The 25,280-nt window shown below is 46.5% G+C and overlaps 1 protein-coding gene across 2 annotated transcripts; it reads right to left on the reverse strand.

The window, feature by feature from the left end:
• Positions 1-11,055: 11,055 nt before the first annotated feature.
• Positions 11,056-17,527, reverse strand: LOC138807154 (low-density lipoprotein receptor class A domain-containing protein 1-like). Of its 2 annotated transcripts, XM_069992751.1 has the most exons (7): positions 17,445-17,527; positions 17,016-17,070; positions 16,047-16,073; positions 15,131-15,256; positions 13,830-13,967; positions 12,089-12,217; positions 11,056-11,512 (listed from the first exon to the last, which is right to left on the reverse strand). In XM_069992751.1, the coding sequence occupies exons 1-7, from the start codon at positions 17,463-17,465 to the stop codon at positions 11,361-11,363; spliced, it is 648 nt and encodes a 215-aa protein (XP_069848852.1). In that variant the 5' UTR covers positions 17,466-17,527; the 3' UTR covers positions 11,056-11,360. The 2 variants fall into 2 exon arrangements, with proteins under 2 accessions (XP_069848852.1, XP_069848853.1); XM_069992752.1 differs by lacking the exon at positions 16,047-16,073.
• Positions 17,528-25,280: the final 7,753 nt, after the last annotated feature.

Genomic DNA, 25,280 nt, shown 5'->3' on the forward strand with positions numbered 1-25,280 from the left:
TATATTATGGTTTGGATCTATGGGGCTTTTTGCTTCTTTGAGATAGGGTCTCACTGGGTAGCATAGACTGGCCTCAACGTTGGCCTCCTCTTCCCAGAACTAGGATTATAGACCTGTGCCAGCCTGATGTAATGCAGGTACTTGGGTTTGAACTCAGGGTCTCAAGCTCTTGCTTGGGTTTTTCTGCTTAACTTTGGCATTTTACCACTTGAGCCCACATTTCTATTTCTGGCTTTTTGCTGGTTAATAGAGATAATAGTCTCTAGAATTTGTCTGTCCAAGCTGGCTTTTGAAGTAGAACTCTCAAATCTCAACTTGACAAGTAATTACAGGCACAAGGCCTTAACTCCAGGTGCAGTTTGATTTTTTTATATAATATTTTACTAGCTTACATTAGATATACAGAGAAAGATTTCATTGTTAAATTTCCATACATTTATAATACATTTCAACCAATTGATCCTACATGTCCCCCAGAAACTTGGGCTTGTTGAAAGCTTCATCATCCCAGTGTTCAAAGGTGGGGACTTTAATTGATTAGATCATGAGGGCTCTGACCTCATTGATGAATTAGTCCATTTTTGAATTCTTAGCTTAATGTTTTAGGGTTTTTTTTTTCTTTTTTTTTTAACTGGTCCTAAAGCTTGAACTTGGCCTGGGCACTGTCTCTGAGCTTCTTTTGCTCAAAGCTAATGCTCTACCACTTGAGCCATAGCACTAGTTCTGGCTTTTTCTGAGTAGCGTATTGGAGATGAGTGTCACAGACTTACCTTCTGGGCTGGCTTTGTACCATGATCTTCAGATCTCAGTCTCCTGAGTAGCTAGGGTTTACAGGCATGAGCCAACAGCTCTCGGCTTTAATGTTTTTCTGACAAAAGCAAGTTAACTCTGTTTTGGCCACCAGGAACTGAGTAAAGCTTTCTTCTACCACATTTTGGCTGCTTTTATAAACTTGTCTCACCTTAGGCCCAATAGGAACCACACTAAACACACAGAGTGAAACCTCTGAACAGTGAGCCAAAACCAACTTCTTTTAAGTTGGTTTATCTCAAGTATTTTGTCACAACAACCTGACTAACGGATGTGTGGACTTAATTATACTTTTCCAAAATCTCTCCTTTTGCTTTGTTGCTACCATGAGATGAGCTCCATGCAATGGTGAGGTTTGGCCTTACCACAGCCCTAGAAACAACAGAGCCAAGAGATCATGAACTGAAACAAGAAGCTAAATTAGGTCTTTTCTGCTTTTGCTGTATCTTATTGTATCAAAGCAACGTGAAGTTCACTAACACAGTTCAGATGGGTTTTTTTTCTTTGTTAGAGCAAAACTTCAAAATGTCATTTCGCACACCTTGCCAAATTCCTAGCAAAACTGCATAGCCATATTCACTTCAAACTTGGCATGCATTTCAAGTGAAACTTGAACTTGATTGTCTGCCCCCTCACACATATGCAATGGTGTCTCTCTTCAGTGCTTCATCACAAAGTCATATGTGAAATTACTCCCCAGAGATCCCTCCTGCATGATCAGATGGGAGGCAAATCTTCCTTTCACACTTACCCCTCAGAGCAACTAATGATTACTTTGCTTTTGTAAACAACGAATTTTGAAAGCAAGATACATGTTCTTTAATCTCTTCAAGATTCTGATTTTTTTAATTGGTGATCTCTTAAAATACTATTTCTTGTTTTGATTCTAACGGTTTTTAGGGTCTTTTGCTAAGCTTTGTTTAGCAATTGAGATTATGGGTAATTTTTATGTGTGTTTAAGGGTAACTTTTTCCCTTCCTTGTACAAGCACTTCTTGTAGGCAAGCACTCTGCTACTGAGTTACCTCTACAACCCTTAGGATAAGCAATTTTTTAAATTAGAATTTCTCCTATTTCCTTAGAAGAAATTGGTTGACTCATTATGAACTTTGGACAAATGACTTAATTCTTCTGATCCTCATACTTCTTTTTTTAAAATGAAATCTTATACTATATACCCCAAGCCTCAAACTCAAAATCTTTCTGCCTCAGTCTTTCACATGCTAGGATTACAGGGATGTTCTACCATGCCTGGCTTCTCATATATCTTGAAAACGTTGTTGCCTACCTAAGTAATAAAATACTTGCAAGAATGGATAGATCATTGTTTTTCATAAGGATGATCTACAGATGGAATTCTGCCCAAGAGTCATCTGAGTATTAAAATGGAAAATTTTTAGAACCTACCTGTTTTTTTTTAAATGTTTAAACTCTTTTGTTTGTTTGTTTGTTTTTTTGTCAGTCATGGGTCCTGAACTCTGGGCCTGGGCACTGTCTCTTAGCTCTTCACCTCAAGGCTAGCACTCTACCACTTGAGCCACAGTGCCACTTCTGGCTTTTTCTGCTTATGTGGTACTGCGGAATCGAACCCAGAGCCTCATACATGCAAGGCAAGCACTCTACCACTGAGCCACCTTCCCAGCACCCTACCCGTTTTTACCAGAGTTTTTTTTAAGCTTGTATTTGGCCTTTTTATGCTTTGATTTTTTTTAAAAGCCATTTATTTGAAAATTAACTATTGGAGCTGGAGATGTAGAGCTCTTGGCTAGCATGTGAAGCAAGGAGCTACAAGGCAGGAAATATTTCTTGAGAGATAATAGGTTTGAAGGATAATTGTGTGCTAGCAAATCCAGAAGAGGGGCCAGACCTTCCAAATCTAGAGAGTGTGGAAAAGAGTGACAGCATTTTCACATGCGAATCTCACAGAATTTCTGGGTATCTGGAGCCCATAGGTGTTAGAGTTGAGTGATGGAGGTAGAGACACCAGTAAGGATTACTCTCAAGCAAAGGCCTTTATCCTAGAAACAATAGGGATCTATGCATGGAATTCAGGGATTCAGGGACCTGTGTTGCAGAAAGGTGCCGCTGAAGCAAGACTGGTGAGTAGGGCTATTGAGGACCCAGATGAGACATGAGTTAAGGAATACAGATGCAGAGCAGGAGATGGAAGTGAGATGTAATCAGCACATATTGTGGTACACCTGTTACCAGGCAGCCTCTGCTCATGATGGAGAGCCATAATAAACACACATATTGCTGCTCAGGAGCTGAGTGCTGGGACAGAAAGGATAGTGTTGGCTATTGATTTATTAGTCAAGAGAGCTATGAGACCAACAGAGAGATTTGGAAAGAAGCCAGGGGTGAGAATAAAATCATGCAGGAAAAATAGGTATGCAAAATGTGTGTTGGGATTTAAGTTTCTCCCCATCCTGAGGAGAGACCCTACAGTCATCACTACATTCTCAAAAAGAAAAGAATTTTCTCCAAGGTTAGATTGATGGGGGCAAGCAGGTAGCTAAGGCAATTCCAATATTTAAAGAGAAACAGTAGTAAGCAGTAGTAAGCAACTGAGAAGAAATGATTTAAAAAAAAAAAAAAGGAAACCAAGCTGGGCACCAGTGGCTTAGTGGCTCACGCCTGTACTCCTAGCTACACAGGAGGCTGCATTGTGAGGATCATGGTTCAAAGCCAGCCTGGGCTGGAAAAGTCTGTGAGATTCTTATCTCCAGTAAAACCTACTCAGAAAAAGCTGGAAGTGGTAGCTCAAGTGGTAGAGCACAAAGAGGCTCAGGGACAGTCCTCCCCCCGTACCTCCCCGCAATTCCCTCCATGAGTTCAAGCCCCAGGACTGGCAAAAAGGAAAAAAAGAAACTAGGAGACAAGAAGAGAGAGAACATGATTGTGAAAACGAACTCTCCTTAGGAGTTATAATACTTGCTATTTTGTTAAACTAACTTTCTCTCTTTTTTCTTTCTTTCTTTTTTGTCAGTCATGATCTAGAGCATGAATGTTGTCCCTGAGCTTTTTTCACTCCAGGCCAGCGCTCTACTACTTTGAGCCACAGCACCACTTCCAGTTTTCTGGAGGTTAATTGGAGACAAAAGTCTTATGGACTTTCCTTCCAGGGCTGGCTTCAAATAGAATCCTCAGGTCTCAACTTCCTGATTAGCTAGGATTACAGTGTGACTCACCAGCGCCCAGCTAAGATAACTCTTAAGAAGAAAGTTATTAGGGTTTGGTTTAGTGGGTTCCAGAAGATCCCCAAAGGTTACAATGGAACCTGTTTATATTCAGCATGCTTCTGGTTTCATCTCCAACCCCAATCTCCATTCCTCTTCTGCTCTATCTTAAGAGTAGGAAAGCCTGCCCGGGCAAAAATTTCATTTTTTCATATTTCTAAAAGGAAATAGCTGGGCATGGTGTTGTGTTCCTGTCATCACAGCTATGCAGGAACCATAAACAGCCTCGCCCAGGCAAAATCGTGAGAGACACTCTATTTGAAAAAAAAAAAATTGATGTTAATAATAAACAAAGAGACAGATGGAAGGAGAGAAGAAGGAAAGGAAAGGGAAGGAAGGACTGAAGCCAAAATTGCTGGGGTGTGGGTCAAGTGGTAGAGCACCTGACTAGCCAGTATGAGGCCCTAAGTTCAAACCCCTTTACCACCACACACAAAAAAATGCTTGATTGTTTAAGAATAGCAGCAATGTGTTATGAACTTCATGACAACAATTACATGAGGTTAGATGGAAAATATAGAAGTGAAGAGGGCAGACTCTGATAAAGATGTTCACTGTAAATCCTAAAACAATAACTAGGGGCTGGGAAGGTGGCTCAGTGGTAGAGCGCTTGCCTTGCATGCCTGAGGCCCTGGGTTCGATTCCTCAGCACCACATAAGAAAAAAGCCGGAAGTGGCGCTGTGGTTCAAAGTGGTAGAGCACTAGCCTTGAGCTGAAGAGCTGAGGGACAGTGCCCAAGCCCAGAGTTCAGACCCCACGACCGGTAAAAAAAAAAAAAAAAAACTAAAATACTTTTAGTTTATTAGCCAACCAAAGAGATAAAAATAAAATTTAAAATATCTAATTAACCCAAAAGAAATCATAAAGAAAAAGAATGAAGAACAGATGGGGAGAAAATAATAGCCAGATAATTTAAACCATAACAATAATCTCACTAAGTGTAATTCATATGGACTAAATGACTTAATTAAAAACCAGAAGAAATTGTGAGGTGGCTCAGTGGTAGAGCGCTTGCCTAACATACGGAGGCCCTGGGTTCAATTCCTCAGCACCATATAAGCAGAAAAAGCCGGAAGTGGCGCTGTGGCTCAAGTGGTAGAATGCTAGCCTTGAGCTGAATTGCTGAGGGACAGTGTCCAGGCCCAGAGTTCAGGCCCCATGACTGACAAAAAAAAAAAAAAAAAAAAAAAGGTAAGACTTAGCTAGGCATTACTGGCTCATGCCTGTAATCCTAGCTAGTTGGAAGGCAGAGACTGTGAGCATTGTGTTTGAAGCCCAGATAGAGAAGAACATTTGAGAGACCCCTTCTCAGCCCATAGCTAAGTGCAGTGGCACATGCTTGTTATCCTAGCTTTGTTAGGAGTCTAAGAATGGGAGGATTAAGGTTCCAGGCCAGCCCAGACAGAAAAGTCCACAAAACTTCATCTCAACAGAAGAAACTGGATGTGGTAACATGTGCCTGTCATCCTTACAAGAGGGAGCATTAAATAGATAGTCATCCAGGTCAGACCTAAGTATATACTGACTAAAAGAGACATCCTATAAAGACACAAATATGTTAAAAGTAAAAGATGGGAAAGATACACTGAGTAGACAACTACTAGTTTGGCTAAATTAGTATCAGACAAGTAGATTTCAGAGCAAGGAATATCTGAGGAATAAAGACCAATTAGCAATGAGAAATAGGTCAATGAATCAAGAGGATTAACAATCCTAAAAGCTTATGCACTAAATACAGAGCTTTACAGTGGATGAAGCAAAAGTGATAAACTTACGAGGAAAAATAGACAAATACAGAATTTTGGTTGTCAAAAAGTCATTGAACAAGTAGTCAGAAAACCATCAAGGAAACAGTTGACAACACTGTCAATTAACTTGATCTGTAATACTAGCATCAGAGGCCGACAAGGAAGATTTCAAGTGCAAGGTCAACCTGGGATGCCTAAGCAAAACCTTATCTCAAAAAACAGACTGTCAAGCTGGGTACCGCTGGCTCATACTTGTAATCCTAGCTACTCAAGAGGCTGAGATCTCAAGATTGCAGTTCAAAGCCAGCTTGGGCAGGAAAGCTCATGAGACTCTTATCTCCAATAAACTACTCAGAAAAGGCCAAGGGCTGGGAAGGTGGCTCAGTGGTAGAGCACTTGCCTTGCATGCCTGAGGCCCTGGGTTCGATTCCTCAGCACCACATAAGCATAAAGAAAAAAAACGGAAGTGGTGCTGTGGCTCAAGTGGTAGAGTGCTAGCCTTGAGCTGAGGAGCTGAGAGACAGCGCCCAGGCCCAGGGTTCAGGCCCCACAACCAGACCCAAAAAAAAAAAAACAAAAAAATAGAAAAGTCCAGAAGTGGCACTGTGACTCAAGTGGTAGAGTGCTAGTCTTTAGTAGAAACAGCTCAGGGATCACACCCAGACCCTGAGTTCAAGCCCTAGGACGGTGGGTAGAGGGGGGTAGGGGTGGGGGTAAGACAAAAACAAAACAAAACAAAAACAAAACAAAAACCCAGCCAGGTACTTGTAATCCCAGCTACTCAGGAAGCTGAGATTAAGGACTGAGATTCAAAGGTACACAAAGCAGATAAATCCAACAGACTCTTATCTTCAATTCATCAGAAAAAGCCAGAAGTAGAAAAAAGCCAAATGGTATAGCATCAGTCTTTTTTTTTTTTTTCCTTTGGGTCCGGTCGTGGGGCCTGAACTCTGGGCCTGGGCGCTGTCCCTCAGCTCTTCAGCTCAAGGCTAGCACTCTACCACTTGAGCCACAGTGCCACTTCCGGCTTTTTTCTTTTTGCTTATGTGGTGGTGCTGAGGAATCGAACCCAGGGCCTCATGCATGCAAGGCAAGCGCTCTACCACTGAGCCACCTTCCCAGCCCTATAGCATCAGTCTTGAATTGTAAAAGCTAAGTTGGAGCATGGAACCCTAAATTCAATCTCCAGTGATACAACAAATAAACAAGGAAACAAACAGCCTTAAAGTAGTTATGTGGTGGTTGATGTTGGTACTATCATTACAGTACATTATTGTTCATCTCTGTATTGGATTTATAAGTTAAACTTTATCACAGGTATGTGTAGGGGAGGGGCTTAGTATTATAGAGTTTGATATTATTGTCCATCTACTGGGAATTATAGAAGTCTTAGATGTATTACCTAGAAGGATGAGAACTACTGTTTAAATACATTTGTGTGTGTGTGTGTGTGTGTGTGTGTGTGTGTGTGTAAGAACTCAAAGATGTTATTTCTGCTTGGAGTAGGATGGCTTTGAGAATCAGAGTCTCTGTGAGGCGTTGAGCTGGTCTCTTTCCTGTCTTTCCTCTCCTCTTCAGTCATAAGCCTGGCTGAGCTCTGGGGTCTCTGCCAGAGCTAATGTCTGTGATTCTGTGAGTCTAAGGATGAAAGGAGAGCCCCTGGCAAACAGTGATGGCAGACAGTTAAACCAGACCAGCTTTCCCATCCAAACCCTGGGGCCAAGCCTGAGCCACTTTAAATTCCATTAATCTATCCCTGCGTGTTTGCACAGTAAAGAACCTGTTGTACTTAGAGCCCTGATCTTGGAGCTGGGGCCAGGGAGGCTGGGAGAGGACAAATATTGACACAAGCTTCTGGGTTGTCTCCCGGCTGCTGCTCTGCGGCTGGGCACCAGGGGAGGGCCTGCCTAGCCTCCTAGGCCCTGCATCTTCCTGGGAAATCTGTTTGGGAAGAAGCTATGATACCTGCTCATTTCTGAAAGTAAGAGCCAATAAACAAGACAAGAAGAATAAATGCAGCCAGATGCTGGTAGCCCCTGCCTGCAACCCTAGCCACTTGGGTGGCTGAGATCTGAGAGGATTGTGGTTCAAAGCTAGCCCAGGCAGGACATTCTTATCTTCAATTAACCACCGGAAAACCTAAAGTGGCTCTGTGGTTCAAAGTAGTAGAGTAGCCTTGATCAAAAAAGCTCAGGGACAGGGCCCAGGCCCTGAGTTCAAGCCCCACAACCAACAAAAAGCAAGCATGCAGGAAAGAAGGAAGGAAGGAAGGAAGGAAGGAAGGAAGGAAGGAAGGAAGGAAGGAAGGAAGGAAGGAAGGAAGGAAGGAAGGAAGGAAGGAGGAAGGGAGGGAGGGAAAAGGGGGGGGAGAAAGAGAAAGAAAAGAATAAATGCCACTTGTGCCAACACCAGCCAATCCCTGCTTCTAGGCTGTGGCTTCTGCCTGAGCTCCAGCTTTCCACCTAAAGATACCTAGCTGAGAAAGAGGGAGAGACATCAGGAGGGTTGTGGTGAGCCAGACTTGGGACTACCAAAGTTTAGTTCCTGGCTCTATATCTTAAAAGCTGTATGGCTGGTGCCAGTGGTTCACACTTATAATCCTTGCTACTCAGGAGGCTGACATCTGAGGACCATGTTCAAAGCCAGCCTGGACAAGAAAATCCACGAAACTCTTATCTCCAATTACCTACCCCCAAAGCCAAAAGTGGAGCTGTGGCTCAAGTGGTAGAACGCTAGCCTTGAACTCATAAAGCACAGGGACAAGGCCCAAGCCCTGAATTCAAGCCCCAGGACCGGCACCCAAAAAAAAGCCAGAAGTGCAGCTGTAGTTCAAGTGGTAGAGCTCTAACCTTAAGCACAAAAGTTCAAGGACAGTGCCAAGGCCCTGAGTTCAAGCTCCAGAACTACACAAAAGGAAAAAAAAAAAGCTGTGTGATCTTGAGCACGCCTCTCCTCCACCCCCACCTCTAGCTTATTCTCTTTCTCTCTGCCTGTGGAATGCACAGATTACTAAACCAGGTTCCCAGAGCAGTTGTAAGGATCAGAAAAAGTGATCCTGCTGCAGAGATCAGACAAAGGCTTGCCACAGTGCCTGACATGAACTAAATGCTTCCTGAACATTCACAGGCTGCTAATGTTGTCAGGTAAATCAGATACAAAATCCAGTCAGGAGAAAACAGAGAAGCTGCATTTTGAAAGATTGAATTGGGAGTCTTTGTTAGAAGGCCAGGTAGACTCCAAATGTCAAGATGGCATGGCTTAATGCCCCCAAACCATGGCCTTGGAAGAGGGTGGACAGCCCCCATCACCTAAGCATCAGGATGGCTGTGAAAACAAAATGATTTACTTAGACCTAGTCTTTCCCTTCCTTCACTAACACACAGCCACTTGTCCCATGCCGGGCGCCATTTCCTCTGCGTGAAGCAGGCTTTCACATTCCAGATCTTATTCTTCCCACTCAGTAAGCTTGCAAGATTGCCTAGTGCTGCTGGATCTTTATTCCTGAGCCTTCATCGCAACCCTCCTCCCCAAGGAGACATCAGATGTGTCTCTCCAATGCCACCACCCCCCCCAACCTGGTATCCCACTGCGACCCAGGATTCAGCCATGCCTTTCCCTGTTTCCCAAATGCCTCAGTCTTCTCGGATCTGCCAAGGCATCACCTCTGCTCGCAGGCCTTCCCAGACCTGCAGAGATGGCCTAGAACCGTGAACATAGTTCGCTGTCCAATCCACACACCAGGCTCTGGCCTCCATCAGTCACATATCCATGAAGCTGCTTCACCTCTCCAAGCAACAGGCACTCTAAAAATAGACGCTTCCCTGCTACATTCCCCCCCAACCCCCAGGACATCTCACTTCCTTGGGGTGAAGTGTAACCTGCTGTATCCACTAGGATCCAGCCCCTATCTCCTCTCTCCCTTCTCTTCCCGTCTCCTTTCCCTGCTCTATGTTTGGGCCACTGTAGCCTCTTGGCTGTCTCCTGACTAAGCCATACCATGTGGAGGCTCCATCTCTATGGAGCCAGAGGCCCCACCGCTCCTGCTTGGGCTGCGTTTATAAAGAATCTTAGCAGAAGGGGCTGACCATCCTCAGGCCAGATTCCAGAGACACCTGTTCAGGAGCTGGTCCTCCAATGCTGTCTCTTTAGGGCCCAGCATTTCCTGCTGTCCCACTGGTCCCTCAGTGCTGTGAGGTGTGGCCTTCATTAGTCCCCTCATTCCTCATGTGCCAGGATCCATGCTTTGCCACTCCGGCTCTGGCGCCCAGCTTATGGCTTGGTACAGAGACTGATGAGTGAATGAAGGAATGAGGCACCAAATGACCCAGTGCTCACCATTTCCAAGTCAACAAGAGATTGATGTATAAAACCAAGTGTATTGACTGTATAGCTGATAGAGTTGTATTTTTCAACAGGAGTTTTCTACTTTGACTAGATTCCATGACTCTCACGATAAAGGTGGGGCATCTTGTGCCTCTCAAGCTCCCTCTTTAATATCCCACAGAGACTCTTCCCAACCATGATAATGGTCACATCGGTAACTAGGAGGACTTTGGGGTTGGGCTGCTGCCATAAACTGTGTTTGAGTCCCAATTCCAGCAGTTGACTTTGTTGGAGATCTTAGGTAAGTCATTTTTCCTCTGGGTCTCAGTTTCCTCATCTGTCTGATGGGACCACCCATCCTTGCCTGGCTGGATGCTGAAAAGCTGGGAAGCTATGTAGGGAGATGGCTCATTCCAGTTCCAGGATCAAAATAAAACCTCCTTTTCAAAAACCCTGGGCTGTCCAGCTGGTGGCTAGACGTAAGAGAAAGGGCTGTGGTGGGTGGGGATGGACAGAGCGGGAAAGAGGTCCCTCAAGCCGTCCTTTCTCCAGATCTTCTATTCTCCAGCCCAAGCCTCCTGGCATGCTTCCTTCTGGGAGGATGACCCTCACCCTGCCTCCTTTGTAGGCTCATGTGATCAGTCCATCCAGCCTTCAAAGGCTGCTCCAAACCCCAAACTATCTACCTTAATTAACCAAAGGGACAGGAAAATTCGTATGTGACCTTAAGTGATACCTGTGGAACTGAACTCCTCATCTTGGCACTTAAGGCCAGACATATCTTCTCTCAAGGGTCAACAAGATATGATCCAGGGAGGCTGAGAATGTGGCTTAGTGGTAGAGTGCTAGCCTTAAACAGAAGCAGCTTAGGGATAGTGCCCAAGTCTGAGTTCAAGCTCCAGGACTGGAAAAAAAAAATGATACAAGAGCCTGTCTTGGAGCAGGAGAATTTATTTCCTCTGTAAGGACCCAGAGATAGACCTATAATCCTAGAGCAGCTTCTTCACCTCTTTGTTAGAAGCTGGGCAACATGGTAGATGGCTCCCTGGCACTGGAGCCCTCCAAACGGAGTCAGAGCAACTTGAAAGTAGAAGAAGAAATTCCTAATCAGAAGATCTTGGGGGGTGGGGTGGGGGGTTGATTTAAAGGTTCCTTCCTACCCTCATGGTCTAGGACTTGATGTTTATGAGAAGGGTTATCAGTACCATTCCAACCAGCCAGTCACCCCTGCCTGGGGGCCCTATTCAGGTCCAGGACAGGAGAACTCATCAGACCAGTCTGAGCAGTGTTGCACGTGGTCCCGGCACAGGTTCTTTGGAATGCAGCTGCAGTACCTGAAGACTGTCGAAGAGCAACGCCACCACCCAGGGCCACAGAGTGGGCATGAAGTCACTAGAGAGAGAAAAGTCAGCATGGGAACAGTTGCTTGTCTGGACTGCTTCATACATGAGGGTATTCCTTTGCTGTGAAACCTGCCACAGCTCTCCAGAGCCAGGCCTGCCCTGTCAGGTGTGGGTTGACTGAGTTTGAATGCAGCAGACAGAACTGAGACTGTGCCTCCAACACCCTGTCTAAGCTTCTGTTTCTCATCGTTGAAGGTTGTTAAGGAAAGAAAGACAGGCAATTCTGATACTAATGGGTGTATACTATTTTCCCCATCATCTAGCTCTTCCTTCTGCCTCACCCTGATTCCAGCCATGCCCACCCCTAGGACTCCCTAAGGGTGCTTCAGCTCTGTCCTTTGCCCTGTGCCCTGGTCCCCAGCATTCCAATACTCCCCTCCTGAAGAATGAACCTCTAGAGAGAGCCACGAGAGGGCTACTGGATACCCCATTGGGAGATGTACACCCACGAGCATACCTAGGAGTCAAAGAGGATATGGGGAACCTCAGAGGTGCCCTTGACAGCCTCTACCCTCTGGCCACTGTCTGGCCACTGTTCTGGCCCAGCCTGTGCCTAGACCTCCACCTGGGCTGAGTTCATCCGAACAGTCCCCACAGTTGTTGATTCCGTCACACTTCTGGTCTGAGTAGATCCAGGAGGCCGGGTTTCCACAGTGGGCCACGAGGAAGCTGGGGAGGCTCTGGGGCACATCTTCTGCAAGGGGACAGATGAGTCAGGATGAAGTCCACATTGAAGTCCATGGCTGCTCCAGGACCATGTGAAGATGGATGGATCCTGGCACCCGGTTGCCTTCCACCCAACCCAGAAAGAGCACCAGGAGTTTTCCTGGGGAGGAGGTCAGCCCAAGGGAGAGGAGTATGCCTGCTCCCCACCAGCAGGTGGTCCCCCAAAGCCACTGTCTTGTCCTCATTCTCATTCCCTACCCCACATCAGTGCTAGCACTATTCTTCCCTCTAGAAAGATCTCCTTAGCACCCCCACAAAACTATGCCACCTCAAGGAAAGCCTCCTCCAACTGGGGTGTGTGTAGCAAGGAGAAATGAGACACTGTAGAGCTAGGCTTTGGCTAAGGATGCAGATTTTGTGTTAGGCAGGTGTAGGCCAGGGCTGCCCAGATTCACGCAAACTCAGCCACATTGTCTCAGATACAAAACAGGAAAGAACCAGCCTTCATTCTTTGGTCTGGCCAGATTCCACTAGAGACATTATGGTTACTGCAGGGGTGTGTGCAAGGAGAAGGATGCAGGCAGGTAGAATGTATTCTGTAGTGTACTGAGGGGCCAAGAACTGAGTCATGGGAGGTGCTGGAGACTCTGGGGTTCAAGGCATGGTCTGGAGAAGGAGATACTCATAGGGCAAGACAGCACCTCCTACTATCTTGGGGAGAGGTTAAATGGGATCTATGGGAGCAGGGGTGGAGGGGGCTCTGGAGGCAGCTCTAAGCTCAGAACAAAGAAACCCCCTGAGGAAAATCTACCCCAGAACTAGGAGCAGCTACCTCAGGGAGTGAGCTCCTCATTCCAGAAACATGCAAGCAGCAGCGAGTTGGCCTCTGGGTCTTGCTACAGAGGAGACTGAGCAGGAGTTGGGGTAGGAGACTAGATGACTCCTCAGAGTCTTCTCCTGCCCCGCAATGTGGGGGATCAAACCCTGCACCTTGAGTGTGCTAGGCCAGCACTCTACAACTGAGCTATTACCCATAGTCCTTGGTTTCTGGAGAAAGTACCTCACTATGTAACTCAGACTGGCCTCAAACTTAGTATGTAGTCCAGGCTGGCCTCAAACTAATCCTCCTATCTCTTCCTCTCAATTGCTGGGATTATAGGTATGAACCAACACTTCTGGCTCGGCTGCTGTTCTTCCCAACTCACGCACCTCTCTCCTAGCTGTAGATCCAGACACTGAATCATACATTCATTCATTCACTCATTCATTCATTTATTCATCTATTCATTCAGAATAACTCCTGTATACTAGGGCATCATGATCAAGCAGACCAGCGCTATCCCAGAGAAGTTCACAGCCTGTTGAGAGTTGCAGATGTAACAACAGTGTGATTAGGGCATATAGGGAGGCACAAGGGCTGTGGGAGGCATATGGGAGTCAGAGAAGGCTAAAGGATGAACACTGATGCTCAGGGGTGCAGATGCATAGTGAAGCACCCTTTAACATGGCTGTCTGGGGGCAGTGGGGCTGTGTGGGCCTGGCATGCTCTGGAGGGCAGGGCTTCAGTAGTGCTTCAGGGGGAATGGAATCAGCCCTGGGAGGGCCACACAGAGCCTAAGTACCAATGACGAGCTACTCACGGCACAAGCTCTCGTCCTCATCCTCGCCATGCGGGCACGTGCGGACGCCGTCACACACGCCGTGGGCAGGGATGCAGCTCCTCCTGTCATGGCACAAGAAGCCTGTCCTGTTGGCTGGTGTCACACAGAGCTGGGCCCCTGCATGGGCAGAGGAGGCGCCTGAGGACCAACGGACAACACCTGGACGGGTTCTCCCACCTGAGGCCCGCCCTGAACTGGGGTAGTAGGGAGGCTCTGGGCTCAGTGGCAGCCTCTGCATTTGCAACTGTATGGCCTTGGGCAGGTGATATAACCTCTCTGAGTCTCAGGTTCTTTGTCTGCAACGTGGGGATTGTAGTGAACCCCTGGGATGGGGACTGCTGAGGAAGAGGGGTTCGGTGAGAGCTTCCCTATGGATAGGTGGTGAACTCAATGTGCGGAGCAGGAGCTGAGGGCAATATTCTAGGCAATAATGTGGCTTGAAGTGGACCTCTGGCCACAGGCAAGCTGTTGGATCAATGAGTCTGGGCCATCTCAGAGAGCACGTGTTATAATCTTGTCCATCTGGGCACATCTATGTCTGTGAGTGTGTGTGAGCGTGTACATGTATGTGTGTGTGTGTGTGTGTGTGTGTGTGTGTGTGTGTGTGTGTGTGTGTGTGTGTGTGATGGGGCTTGAACTCAAGGCTTGGACACTGTCCCTATGCTCTTTTGCTCAAGGCTAGCATTCTACCACTGAACCACAGCACCACTTCTGGTTTTCTGGGGGTTCATTGGAGGTAAGAGTCTCATGTACGGTCTCAGTCCTATCTGGACTGGCTTTGAATGGAGATTCTCAGATCTCAACCTCCTGAATAGCTAGGATTATAGACGTGAGACACCAGCACCTGGCTGGGCATATCTTCTACATTCTTATTCTACCATTCCCCCAAACACCTCTGCCAGAGGTGCAGGAGTCATTATCAGTTCTCCACTGAGCAGTGTGTGTGTGTGTGGGGGGGGAATACCGCCCTAGGGCTGCCTCAAAGAATGAGAGGGAAACTGGGCAGATGAGCCAGCCTGGGGCTGGGAGACGGTTTTCCTGGGAAGGCCCCGGAGGTGACATCAGAGCAGGCTTAGTCTCAATAGCTCATGTCACAGATGTACAAACAAAGGCTCAGGCATTTGTCTAGGGTGTGGGCAGGAATCTGTGTGTCTATCCACACTCAATATAAGGAATCATCCAGGTCTCTTTATAGAGCCAAGCAGAGTGTGGGCTCCCTGTCTCTGTGCCTCCACCCTCTCCTCAGCAGGTCTGAGTCGCCCTCTCTTGCCCACTCTGACCTGGTGTGCGGGATGGGAGTCCAAGGATGACGACTAGGACGAGAAGGGCTGCAAGTGTTGCCAGCAGGAGCAGCAGGAAGGCAGAGAGGCAGGCCTCACGGCGAGAGCAGCAGAGGAGGCTGTAGCCTGAGGACAGGAGGAAACACAAATGGGGGTGCAGGGATGGCCAGGCTGGTCCAGGATTTCCTGCCCTGCTATCTGCATACAGCCCATTCCCCTCCAGGGATGGCCCTGGAAAGGGCTCCTAGGCCTTCTTCATAAGCCCGGCACTGGTGGCCCACACCAGTAATTGAAACTACTCAGGAGGCTGAGACAGGAAGGAGTTCCCTAGTTCAAAGGCAGCCCTGACAAGAAAGTCTGAGGGACTCTTGTCTCCAATTAATCACCCCAAATCTGGAGGTGGGGCTGTGGCTCAAGTGGTAGAGCATCATCCTTGAGTGAAAAAGCTAAGGAATAGTGCCCAGACCCTGAGTTCAAGCCCCAGGATTGGCCCATGAGAGAGAGGGGTGGGTGAGGAGAGAGAGAGAGAGAGAGAGAGGAGAGAGTGTGTGTTAGAAAGGTCATATCGCAGCACTGGAGCTCTGGTGATTTCCACAGGTAGGGGAGATGAGAGGGGAGAAGCGCAGACATTCCCCAGAAGTGGATGAAGAGGGCACTGTGGGGGGGGGGTGGAGACAGTAGGGGCTGGCAGGCCACAGGAGGTTCAGTGTAAATCTGAAACCAGGAATCCTTCCAACTCTAGTTGTTAGCAAACTCAGGTAACCAGGGGGACAAGGTAAAGCAGGCTGTGACAGGTGTCCTGGCCAGCCAAGTGGCTGCTCTTCAAATATTTGTGCAGCACAAGCCAGGCACAAAGTGGGGTCACTTGGAGGAGAAGCTGCAGAGCTGAGGTTGTCGCCCAGGTGAAGATGCATACCAAAACGCTTGAGGTGTAGTCCTTTCCCTTGAAGATGAAGAAAAGAGGAGGTTCTTGGTTCTACTACCACCCCTTCTACCAGCCAGGACTTGGAAATAAACTACCACCAATGTGGCACTAAGAAGGCTCTGGGATTTTGCAGCCAGAAGGACCTCAGCTGGAATGTACACCCAGCCTCTCCCACTTCTCAGTCTTGCTAATGTCCTCCCAGTCCCTAAGAGCTGTCCGGAGGATGAACTCTGGGCCTGAGCGCTGTCCCTCAGCTCTTCAGCTCAAGGCTAGCGCTCTACCACATGAGCCACAGTGCCACTTCCAGCTTTTTCTGCTTATGTGGTGCTGAGGAATCGAACCCAGGGCCTCGTGCATGCAAGGCAAGCGCTCTACCTCTGAGCCACCTTCCCAGCCCCTGGGCAGGCTCTTTATAGCTTTCATTGTCCTGTCCCTCTCAGGTCTGCTTCCTCACCTGCCAAACATGGGCCAAGATAGGGTGAATAGAAGATGCTCTTCCTCCTCTCCCTCCTCACCCATTTCCTTCATTCCATGAAGGTGAAGAAAAATGGTCAGAGTTGTACAGGGAGTCAGTAACACATGTAAATACTAAGTGTGGCATTCACTTTATCCCTCTGAAGGTAAAGCAAATTGTCTAGGTCATTCTCTGAATCAGGAATTTAGCTCTAAGGTCCCTTTTTCTTCAGGTTATAGGTGTGAACTGTATACAGTGCAGTACCTGGTAGGTACACAGCATGCAGTAGGAGCTCAATAAATGCTCTTGCATGGAGAGCATAAGCAATCCTATTAAGCAAGTGACCTCAGCACAGCAGGAAGCTAGAAAGCTGACACCATTAACAGAGAAGAGGGAAGCAAGAGTGACGGTGGGAGCCCTGGACACTCTTCGTGCATTTGTAGCCAACTATGGGCTTAAGGAAGCACTTTGGATGCACAGCATCTAGCCCAGCCCTCCATTCTTACCTTCCCCTCGAGGGCCAGCTTTTGTTCTGGCAGCAGCATTGTCCTCTGCGTCTCCCTGCCCAAGACAGCAGAGCCAAGGTGGGCTTGGGAGAGACCAGACCAAGCCAGGGAGTAGAGCTAGGGTAGGGGCTGTAGACTTCAGGGTATTCACAATGGGTCTCTGAGAGCATTGAGTTTATTGGTCCCTCACATCCCAGCATGCCAAGCACCCCACATTCATATTGCCTGCCTGCCTCACATCCCTACACTTTGCCTGGGAAGTGAGTGGCTTCTGTGCTGTGCTTCTTTCTGCTGTCCACTTGGCACCTGACGGTCCTTCAGGCCAGTCTAAGCAGCTCCTTCTCACTCTCCTGGTTGCCTCTTCCCTCCCAGCATCCCAGGGTGCAAGTAGGACTGAATGCAGGTTTGTCTCCCCAGGACAGCTCCTACCTGAGGGAAGATCTTGTTCATGGCTCTGGCTCCTATCTCCCAGAACCAATGGAGTGCACAGAACTTAAGGCAGGTTTTCCTGCCTGTCACCAGGGACAACCTGGGGGAGGGAGGGTGAGACAGAAGAAGGCTTCACCCCAGGCCACACCTTTCCCTGTGGGCAGTCTACTTCTGGGCTACTTTCCTGGCATGAAGAGGGCAGGGGAATCCTGCTCAGAGCAGGCCTTCTCCAATGCAGCATGCTGGGAGCCCTCATCCCCATTCTATAGAGGAAGAGTCACACAGTAGATGGGTGAGGACTTAGCATGTTTTCTCCTCTACATCTATGCTGAAGCTACTGGACCTAAAAGCTCCACTCATAGGGCTGCAGATACGAATACCAACAGCCACCTTTCTCTCTTATTTTTTTTCTTTTGTTTTGTGCCAGTTCTGGGACTTAAACTCAGGGTTTGGACACTGTCCTTGAGTCTCTCTGTGCTCAAGGCTAGTACTCTACCACTCAAGCCACAGTGCCACTTCTGGCTTTTTTTTTTTTGGTCGTGGAGCTTGACCTCTGGGCTTGGGTGCTGTCCCTCAGCTCTTCAGCTCAAGGCTAGCACTCTGCCACTTGAGCCAAAGTGCCACTGCCAGCTTTTTCTGCTTATGTGGTGCTGAGGAATTGAACCCAGGGCCTCATGTATGCAAGGCAAGCACTCTACCACTGAGCCACCTTCCCAGCCCCACTTCCGGCTTTTCTGTGTATGTGGTACTGAGGATTCGAACCCTGGGCTTCATGCATGCTAGGGAAGCATTCTACCATTGAGCCACATTCCAAGCCCCCCTTTCCATGGCCAGAAATCAGGTTCACTTTGTCACCCATGTCCTTCTATTTAGTTACATAATCTAGATTGAAAGATGCTTTTTTGGTAAAGCTAAAGCAAATACAATCTTGAACTCATCTTTAAGAACATAGTAAAAACTTCGGCGGGGGGGGGGAAGCGGGGTTGTTGTGGAGGTGGGAGGGAAGGAATGGTAGGGGAAAAACAAAGGAGGAAGCAAGGAAGCAACAATGCTTTATAGGAAATGTACTCATCACCTTGCTCATGTAATTGTAACCCCTCTGTACAATATTTTTACAATAAAAACGTACAAAAAAAGAGAACATGTAAAGCACATTTTGGTTTTCCCCTAAGATGATGCCTTAGGCTGGGGGAAGGCAGGGAGCTGACTGCATACCCCAACTCTTGCACCCACTCAGAGGGTGCCATTTTTTCCTGGCAGCAGAAGTGCACTAGAAATGGAAGGGCTGAATTCAAGGGCCTGTACCCAGAGAACAAGGCCTGCACCTCCAGAAGTAAGTTCAGGGGCTCCAGGTAGGCAAGCCCCTGCAAACTTCTCCCATGCCAGTAGGCTTTCTAACCTGTGGTCAACTGCTTCTTTTGCATTGGGAAATAAGATGCCAAACCAGGAGCAGCCTGCAGGGGGCAGCAAGCGATGTTGGGAAGCGCTGAGTCCTGGGCTAGGCATGGAGAACAGAGTCCTCATTAGAGCCCTGCTTGACTCTGGCTTGAGGAAGTCACTTGTGTTTACATCCATAAAACAAAGGGATAGACTAGCAAAAGAAATGTTTTAGAGTTCCTCAGAATCAGACCTTAAGAATGGAAGGAGGTTAATCTGAATGTGGTATTGCACATCTGTAATCCCAGCTACTGCAGCTAAGAGATCCGTGGTCCAAGGTCGGCCAGAGCATACATGGAGATCTGATCTGAAAAACAAACTTGAGAGAAAAAAAAAAAAAAACTTGAGAGAAAAAACCACCAGAAAACCAGAAGTGGAGCTGTGGCTCAAATGCTGCCTAGCAAGAGCAAGGACCTAACTTCAACCCTAATATCTCCTACCCTAGGTATCCACTGAAAGCTGAGGGCACAGCCACTTCTGGGAACTACTATGGAGCCTTCCTCCCTGGCACCACACACTGGCCTACAGTAGGCACAGAGGCCCAGGATGGCAGGTGAGAGTTGGCCTGCTGGAACTTGTAATGAGAAGGGCTGAGGAGTCTAACATATTCAGAAGACACTAATCTTCTTCTTTATGTCAACTGCAATCAACTGGTAGAGGCTATGTGAAGTATGAATTCAAAAACAAAACAACCTTGCCAGGCGCCGGTGGCTCACACCTGTAATCCTCACTACTCAGGAGGCTGACATCTAAGAATCACAGTTCAAAGGCAGCCCTGGCAGGAAAGTCCATGAGACTTTTTTTTTTTTTTTTTTGGTCAGTTGTGGGGCTTGAACTCTGGGCCTGGGCACTGTCCCTCAGCTCTTCAGCTGAAGCTAGCACTCTACCACTTGGGCCACAGCACCACTTCCGGTTTTCTGGTGGTTAGATGGAGATAAGAGTCTCATGGACCTTCTTGCCCAGGCTGGCTTTGAACCGTGATCCTCAGATCTCAGCCTTCTGAGTAGCTAGGATTACAGACATGAGCCACAGGTGCTCGACCCGTGAGACTCTTATGCATGATTAACCACTAGAAAACTATAAGTGTTGCTGTGGCTCAAGAGGTAGAGTGCTTGCCTTGAGCTCAACAGCTCAGGGATAACACCCAGGCCCAGAGTTCAAGACCCATGACCGACAAAACAGAACAAAACTAAACAAACAGCAAAAAAACCCAACAAAGCTAAAAGGGGAAGGCCACATGTATGAAAAACAATTCACCAGGAAGGAAATGCACACACCCAGTGTATTTTTTAAATGGCTATAAAGGTAATGTACAGAAGGGTGACAGTTACGTAAGAACTGGGAAAGTACATTTCTTTTTGGACAATGTCACCCCTTCCTTTTCTCTCTCCGTTTCTCCCTCCCATCCCCACCCATAAGTTGCATAGTTCATTTTCAATATGGTGTCTAGTGAGTACCACTACTGCATTTGTTTACTCTTTGTCCCTCCATTTCTGTGCCTCCCAAAGACATATAAACAAACATAGTTGGGGCATACAAGGTGGCCTTTGCTCACAGCTGGGGCCCAGAGGCATTGGTGGGTACAGTTTCTTCCCTGGTGGTCCAGACATGGTTGGGTGCCTTCCTCCTGGTAGCTGCAGAAGGTGGGCCACTCCCTGGAAATAGGGAGTGGGCAGGTGAGGGGGAAGGGACATGCCTGCCTTACCTCAGGGACTGCAGCTGTTCTAACATCTTTGTTGGGCTGGTCCCACAGAATAACTCATTCACGGCTGTATAAACCTTGTAGTTGAACATCAGGTCCAGTTTATAGACTGGGATATACTTCCTCAAGCTCTTCACAAGGTTGTCCTTGGCCTCTAGATAGGCCTGCTGATGCTGACCTATTTCTGTGTCAACAAGGATATAGTCGTTGCTGATTGCCCTTGCTGATACAGTTAAGGCCAGCATAGAATCAGTAGGTGACCTTGAAGCCAAAAACAATGCTAATTAGGACCTCTATACCCATGGCCCATATCAGCTATGTCATTCTGGCTCTACCTATGGATTTCTACAGGCTGGATTTGAATAATTCATTATGTGGTTATACATCTCTCAGTATATTGCTTGTCATGTGTGCTGGCTCCTTCTACCTTTTAAATCTCTTTCCTGCCCAGATCAGATAAAAATCTCACTCCACAAAACCTTCTGATTCTCCTTTCTCTCCCAGGTTCTTTCTTTCCTTGCATTTCTTAGGCTTTGTCTTCATCTTAGCCAAGCTGTAGTCAGGAGACACTCAGTAGATATATCAACTACACAGATACCTGATTGCCAAGTTAGTGTCTACCCATGGTGGCAGGTCAGTCTGTCTAAGCCTCAGTTTCCTTATCTGAAGAACGGGGATAATACTAAACTCAAGAGGTATAATGGGGATGGAATGAGTACATTCTTTGAAGATAGGATTTTTTTTTTCCTGGATGCTTTGCTTTCTTTCCAGTTCTAGAGATTCTTGATGGTTGAGTGCTGTTGGGGCCCAGCACTGAGCAATGCTGTGGGCACTGAAGTTAGCTGGACTGATAAGGGAGCTGAGAGGGCATCAAGTCTGCTTAGAGGGAGGCCCAGCCTGTCACAGCCATTATCACTCTTCCTTGTAGCCTTATACAACTGAGAATTCCAGCTGACTAGCTCCACTCTCTGAGACTACTTCCTCAATTGTGAAACAGAGATGACAACCCCATCCTGTTCTCCTAGAGGGAGAGAAATTAGGATTCACTCAGTAGACATGTAAGGCTGTTATAAACGGCTTTGCAGACATCATGGGGAGATACACAAACCAACCCCACAGTGAATTATCTAAGTTTACAAGATTGCATTATACCACTGTTTAATGTAGATGGTCCACATTTTATTAACGCTCACACACTTAAGCATCATGAAATTAATAGATTTTGGAGTACCACAACAATGGCAAGATAGTACACCTAAGGAACAATATCAGGAGCTTGTCTTGAAGCCTTTCTTTTCCAATCCATTGCTGATTTCTTTCCACTCAAGCCATCAATTATTGCTGTTCCAACACTTCAAAAACAATTCAAGGGCTGGGAAGGTGGCTCAGTGGTAGAGTGCTTGCCTTGCATGCATGAGGCCCGGGGTTCGATTCTTCAGCACCACATGAGCAGGAAAAAAAAAGCCGGAAGTGGCGCTGTGGCTCAAGTGGTAGAGCGCTAGCCTTGAGCTGAAGAGCTGAGGGACTGCACCCAGGCCCAGAGTTCAGGCCCCACAACCGGATCCAAAAAACAACAAAAAAAATTCAAATATAAAAAAGCACGCAAGAAGCAATATAAGAAGCAACAAATAACTTAGAACTGAGCTGGCAAATGAAAATAGTTTGCTCTTTAGATTATGAAGTAAAATCAGGCCAGGGTTTTGGTGAATCTGGATGGGGAAAATAATTTTTAGCAGCTTCTAGCTGAAATGTACCCTTTAACAATCCAGTGTTATTAGTAGTGCCTGTGATGTCATTACCTATAGAAACTCAGATATTTAGATGTAGATGTATTCCATTGAACTTATTTCAAAACACGACTTTGAAATCACAGAATTTTTAGAACTACCACTAAATCTTATTTTGTGTTAATAAGAAGATAATACATTTCTGGAAAATATTACAACCCTTCATATTTAGTGTTCATGCATTAGAAAGCGTTATTCTGAGAAGGTATTCACAGATCACTTGATTGCCAGAAAGGTCTATGACAACAGAACAGGTTGAGACTCTCTGCTGTAAACAAGTTAAGTCATGAACATCCCAGGAAGACAGTGCTTGAAAGTGAAATATTTGACTTTAAACAATTATAAACTTGGACTGGGAAGGTGGCTCAGTGGTAGAGTGCTTGCCTAGCTTGCATGAGGCCCTGGGTTCGATTCCTCCGCACCACATAAACAGAAAAAGCCAGGAGTGGCACTGTGGCTCAAGCGGTAGAGTGCTAGCCTTGAGCTGAAGAGCTGAAGGACAGAGCCCAGTCCCAGAGTTCAGGTACCATGACCAGCAAAAAACAAAACAACAATTATAAACTTTAGAAAAGGTGCTTCAGAATGTCATCACTGCAAGGAACCAGAAAATCCACACTAACTGTCCAATCTAGTTTCCCGCAGACTACATTTCCCTCTATCTCTGTCTTTATTGCTGTCCAAGATCTCCCCACCCCAGAATCTAGTTGAGAACAAGTAGTCAAGGAGAGATTATGAAAGAACCTCCAGCTGACCATACAAACACAACATGACATGCTTAGCAACTGGAAACCCAGGGGAGAAGGGGAACAGCTCAAGAGTCTGCTGAGCATGTACAGGCTGGCTAGCCAACAGAGGGTTAGAGGACGGCAATGAGTTGACTAGCACTGTAGTTTAAGGCTCAGCACAACAGGAAGCATGTGGGAAGTGCTGTTAATGGTGGGCTGGTTTTGTTGGTTTGGCAGCACTGTCCAAGACCCAGCCAAGACCACTCCTAGACCTATCCTCTGAACAGTGAGGAACAAGAGACCTTTTTAGATAAGAGCAATGGAGTGACATAAAAGTAGGGCTGTTGGGTATTAAAAGAACAGGGATAAAATGTTGGCCTCAGGACTACTCTGTCCCAATTTACTTTCCACATGGTCATTTCAATTATTTTAAAACACTGTTAACTCTGTTGCTTAACACATTGCAGCTCTCCTCCATGCTCAGGATCAAGTCTAGGTTTAACAACATTCCTTATTATCTGGCCTCTCTAGCTCATTGTTGCTGTTTTTCTAAGTTGGGTCTGGGCCTACTGCACAACTTGCAATTCCCTGCCTGCACTGCCTAGAAAGCCACTCCTTAATATTTTGTTTGGCTTTCCCTTTCCTCCAGGTTGAAGCTTGGCTATCAGTTCCCTGCAGAAATTAGGGGTCTGCCCATGTGCTCCATAGTATTCCATGCTGGTGATATGACTTGAATATGAAGTGCTGTCCTCATCAAGGCGTATATTAAAGGCTTGCTCCCAAGCTTGTGGCACTACTGAGAGGTGGCTAGATCCTGAGGGTGCTAATAGCTAAACAAGTTATTTATTAGAAGTTGGTCCCAGTCAAAAAAAGCAAGCCTCTAGCTGTGCTCTGGAGAGGCATCAGTTGTTTCTTGAGAGGAGCAGCTCCCGTGTTGTACCTTACCTCAGGCCCAGAACAATGGAGACAGCGAGGATGGCTTGAACCCCCAAATCATAATAATCTTTTCTCCCTCAAGTTGATTTTCTATTTTGTCACAGCACCAACAAGTACACATCGGGTCCTAGTACTTGTACTAACAGTGTTTCCCTCAGATTTCTCAGGGGCTTGTGGTTGCTAGGCAGGTGCTCTGCCACTTGAGCCATACCACCAGCCCTTTTTGCTTTTATTTTTCAAATAAAGTCTTATTATTTGACTAGGCTAGCCTGGACCTTGATGCTTCTATTCATGCTTCTGCTATAGCTTTAAAGACATGTACCACTGCACCCAGCTTTTTCTGTTGAGTTAGGGTCTTATTAATGTTTCCATTGGACTTGCCTTCAACCACAATTCTCCCAATCTCAGCCTCCCTAGTTACCAGGATTCTGTGTGAACCACTTTATCCAGCCTAGTTTGACCTTCTTATCTAAATATTTCTTGGTATTGCTTTTAGAAGGGAAGCATTTCTTCCCAGTGGGCTAACTCCTAAGCTTGTAGAATTGTGTACTTTTCTCAGCCTTCTTCACTGAGTATTTCAGTTAAACGTGTCTGATTAAGAAGTGTCAGCATACACTAGGGATGTGATGTGAGACAATGTCTTTTAAGGTAACTCATAGTCATGTTTTGCCTGCTTGGCAATGACTGCTTAGTAATTACTCCTTTCCCCATCTGTATGTGTTCACCACTTTCTGACCCTCCATCTTCCAAATCCAGACAAACTATTTTAGAAATGAAAACCTATATTTTTGTGTGAAGAGTCTTACTTATTTTCTTTGGACTCAGGAAAATCTGAAGACTAGGCCATTGGGCGAGTATGACTCACTAGTAGAACAGCACTACTGCATCTGCCAGCCATCCTCTGTGATTAAAACAACTGTTGGTTTGCAAAGGTATTTAGTACAATGCTGGAGCACGTTAAGATTCTGGTATATTGTTACCTGACATCACTCTAGTTTTTAAATCTGTATTCTTGTTGGCGAAAGAATGGTTGTAATATTAGTTTTTGTCAAATGTAGAGGAAAAGCAGTTCTCTGGGAACTCCTCCAACCTGTGTTATTTTACAAAGTAATAGCAAATGCATTGCTGAGAGGGTCACTGTGCTTCAGTCCTGTTAGAGAGGAGTAAACACAACACTACATAATTCTTTTCTAGGCTGGGAAGTAATGGGTGGGAAGACCAGGGAAATCAGATACTCAAATTTCAGCAC

Source organism: Dipodomys merriami, unplaced genomic scaffold (assembly GCF_024711535.1).
Source record: "Dipodomys merriami isolate MVZ:Mamm:240054 unplaced genomic scaffold, mDipMer1.0.p SCAF_412, whole genome shotgun sequence".
NCBI classification, from domain to species: Eukaryota; Metazoa; Chordata; class Mammalia; order Rodentia; family Heteromyidae; genus Dipodomys; species Dipodomys merriami.

What these genes read in the sequence shown, in the direction of transcription:
- LOC138807154 (XM_069992751.1), bottom strand. Translation starts at nt 17,465, where the DNA reads ATGAACAAGATCTTCCCTCAG. An exon ending in ACTACACCTCAAGCGTTTTG is followed by an intron (nt 15,257 to 16,046) that starts GTATGCATCTTC and finishes TCCTGTCCTCAG; the next exon opens with GCTACAGCCTCCTCTGCTGC. An exon ending in TTCGGATGAACTCAGCCCAG is followed by an intron (nt 11,513 to 12,088) that starts GTGGAGGTCTAG and finishes TTCTCTCTCTAG; the next exon opens with TGACTTCATGCCCACTCTGT.